This window comes from Camelina sativa, chromosome 5, assembly GCF_000633955.1.
Source record: "Camelina sativa cultivar DH55 chromosome 5, Cs, whole genome shotgun sequence".
NCBI lineage: Eukaryota > Viridiplantae > Streptophyta > Magnoliopsida > Brassicales > Brassicaceae > Camelina > Camelina sativa.
The window spans coordinates 18,310,673-18,313,684 of record NC_025689.1 but is presented as its reverse complement, the minus strand read 5'-3'; the positions used below and the strand labels follow the sequence as shown (position 1 = coordinate 18,313,684).

Below are 3,012 nucleotides of genomic sequence, written 5' to 3'. Positions count from 1 at the left end.
ATCTTCTGGACTTTCCGCTTCTTTGCGGGAGGAGATTCAGACTCAACAACTGCTTCAGCTTTCTTTTTCTTTTTCTTCTTATCACTCCCCTTAACATCCCAAAAACCTTTAACAAACGTATTCATATGTATGTCTTCGATCAGGCGATCGATTGCTGGGTGGTCTTCTTGTTCTGGCCACGAATGAAATAGCTCGCAGCCATTTTCCTTCATAACCATATTAATCACACGCAGCTGTAACATAAGAGATTATGAAACCCATCAGTAAGTTTTAACTCAGCCAACACTAAATCATAAATCAGTCAACACTAAAGCATAAATCAGCCATTACTAAAACATAACTCAGCCGTTACTAAACAATAACTCAGCCATAACTAAATCATAACTCGTCCATTACTAAACAATCACTCAACCAGATTTAAACCTTACCTCACCAAGCCTTTGATCTCTTCAGCAATTGCGGTTTCTAGCGATGAACGTGTACGGTTTCCACCCCATTGAAGCATCGGTATGCCACCATCTTCAGCTGATGCATTCCCAAACCATTCTCCAAAGCATTTGATGGACTCATACGCCCAAACCTGTAACACGGGTGTAAACACACTAAGGGCATGTTTATAGGGGGATCAGGTAAGGGTGTTCTTAGGGGAAAAATATTGTAAAAATAATGTAAGATCAGTAGTTAAGAACTTTTGTTAAGAAGTAAGTTATTGGAAGAACATGTATAAGATCTTAAGATTTAATAATATAATACTCTTATAGAGATTTTAAAATGTTTGATAAATACATAGATTAATGTTTAATAAATAATGTAAGAATGTTTAAAACTATTTAATAATATAATGTTTATTAATATTCTTAAACATATTACAATTATAAAAATTTATAAAATAACATTTTAATTGCAAACTTATGAAACTTTTACTAAAATTCAAAAAAAAACAAACATATTACTTAATTAATTAAACAATACAAACATTTTATTTAATTAATACATAGATTAATGACCAAATTTATTCTAAATATTCCAAATATACATAGATTAATACATAGATTAATGAAACAAAGCTCACATTTTTGTTTAAAATTCAATAGATACCTTCAGAAACAATCTCAAACTACAACTTATTTTCAAGATTGAAATAGCAGATTGTTACTAGATAAAGTGTTTTCCTCAGGAAAATTCAGATAACTATTACTAATCATAAAAATTAATATGAAAACACCAAGTCTTGAAAACATCTTTTGCTACTTGCTTCAAGCTCTTTTGGCAACATCAGTGTCATCTTCGAAATCTCCTTCCACTGGTCCATTCTCCATCTTAATTTCACTTTTCTCCATGCTTCCAAATTGATCTTCACCGCCAAATTGGCTACCGGCAGCAAATTGAGTATTGTCACCACCAAACTGCGAGCTGTTGGCAACAGGGTTTCCTCCAAACTGGCTATCTCCAGCGAACCCACCATTGTTGCTACCGTAAGTATTGGCACTACCATAACCACTACTTCCATTATAGTCACCAACAGCCCCTGCAGTTGCACTTGGAACCTCACCGTAAGTGTTGCCGCTAGATCCATATCCACCGCTTGCACCATAACCACCAGCAGCTCCGTGACCAGTAGCATCGCCTCCATAGCCACCCGCACCACTGCCGCCATAGCCTCCAGCATTGTAATTACACAGAGGCTGAGTTAGCATAAGGCAACTAACGAAACAAACAAGTGTCTAATTTTTTCACTAACACACTACAATAACATTCACAAGAACAGTAAACAGATCAGTTATTTACTTTCAACGACTTCACCATATTTAGTGAAAGCTTCTCTTAAGTTATCCTTATCCATGCTATAAGCCATACCTTACAACAGAAAAGAAAACAAAATTCACAAACTTGGTAACGAAATAACAAAAAGTAAGTAACCAATTCTTCATTTTCCACACAGTTTCTAAAGCTAGACTAGACTCACCTCCAATGAAGAGCTTAGAAGATGACATACACCTTATAGCCTGAAAAAGCGAAGGGCTTGATAGAGAAACCTGACCATTGAGTTGCTTGTTCGTTGTCTGCTTCAATATGTTCCCGAATTTACTCAAAAAAGCCATCTCTTTTAGATAACTAAGATGGAAAAAGACAAATACTTTAGTCACCGGAAACTCAAATTAAAAAGTAAGGATCATATCATTTCCTCTTTTTCTACTCATATACATAGTCAAGTGTTATACTTACTAAATCAAAGGCTTTTTAAATACGAACTCTTCGTTTTGCCTAATCAAACTTTACAAGGAACCAAAACGTGAATTCAGAATCAGTACACAAAGCAGATATGTTATCATTAGCAAAGATCGGAACTAAAAGTCGATGAAAATGACAGAGATCATTCAAAATCAGAGAAGAGATAACCTTATACAAGAGCTAAAGCTGAGAACAAACTAGGGTTTATGAGAAAGAAATGAGCTTGAAGAGTGAAAAGTACCTCAATACTCAATACTCAATACTTCGCTTTCCTCTGTGAGATTTCTCGATTTTGTTAAAACCCTACTTGACCGAGGTTTATGTAGCGAAGTTTCACGATCTATTAGGTATACCTTGTCTATAACCTATTGCCGGAGCTTACCTTGTCTATAAAGTCGGAGGAGACAGATGAGACAGAGGAGACAGAGAAGACGAGGAGACGAAGAGATCGGTTGACTTGGCGAGACAGAGGAGACAGTGGAGAGGACGAGATCGGTGGACACGAGGAGACGAGGAGACGAGGAGAAGAAGAGATCACCGGAAGTGGTCGGAACACACCGGAATCAGAGACGAAGAAATCTCTCGGCGTTTCGCCGTTTCGCCTCTTCGGAGAGAACAAGAAAAAAAATCGCGAAAACCCGAACGAAGAGAAAGAAAATGATACAAAGAGAAAAGAATTTCCAACCAATCTCGTTCAGACACGTGCCCTTAGATCACCCGAAGAACTGATCTAAAATAAGATCAGAAGGCCTGATCTTATTTACACTGTTCATTATTTCT

At 36.7% G+C, this 3,012-nt stretch overlaps 1 protein-coding gene across 1 annotated transcript; it reads right to left on the bottom strand.

Moving 5' to 3' along the window:
- On the bottom strand, positions 1,038 to 2,892 carry LOC104787174 (glycine-rich RNA-binding protein 3, mitochondrial-like). Its single transcript, XM_010512707.2, has 4 exons — positions 2,474 to 2,892; positions 1,967 to 2,115; positions 1,789 to 1,857; positions 1,038 to 1,660 (listed from the first exon to the last, which is right to left on the bottom strand). Exons 2-4 carry the CDS (start codon positions 2,100 to 2,102, stop codon positions 1,257 to 1,259), a joined length of 609 nt encoding a protein of 202 aa, XP_010511009.1. The 5' UTR covers positions 2,103 to 2,115; positions 2,474 to 2,892; the 3' UTR covers positions 1,038 to 1,256.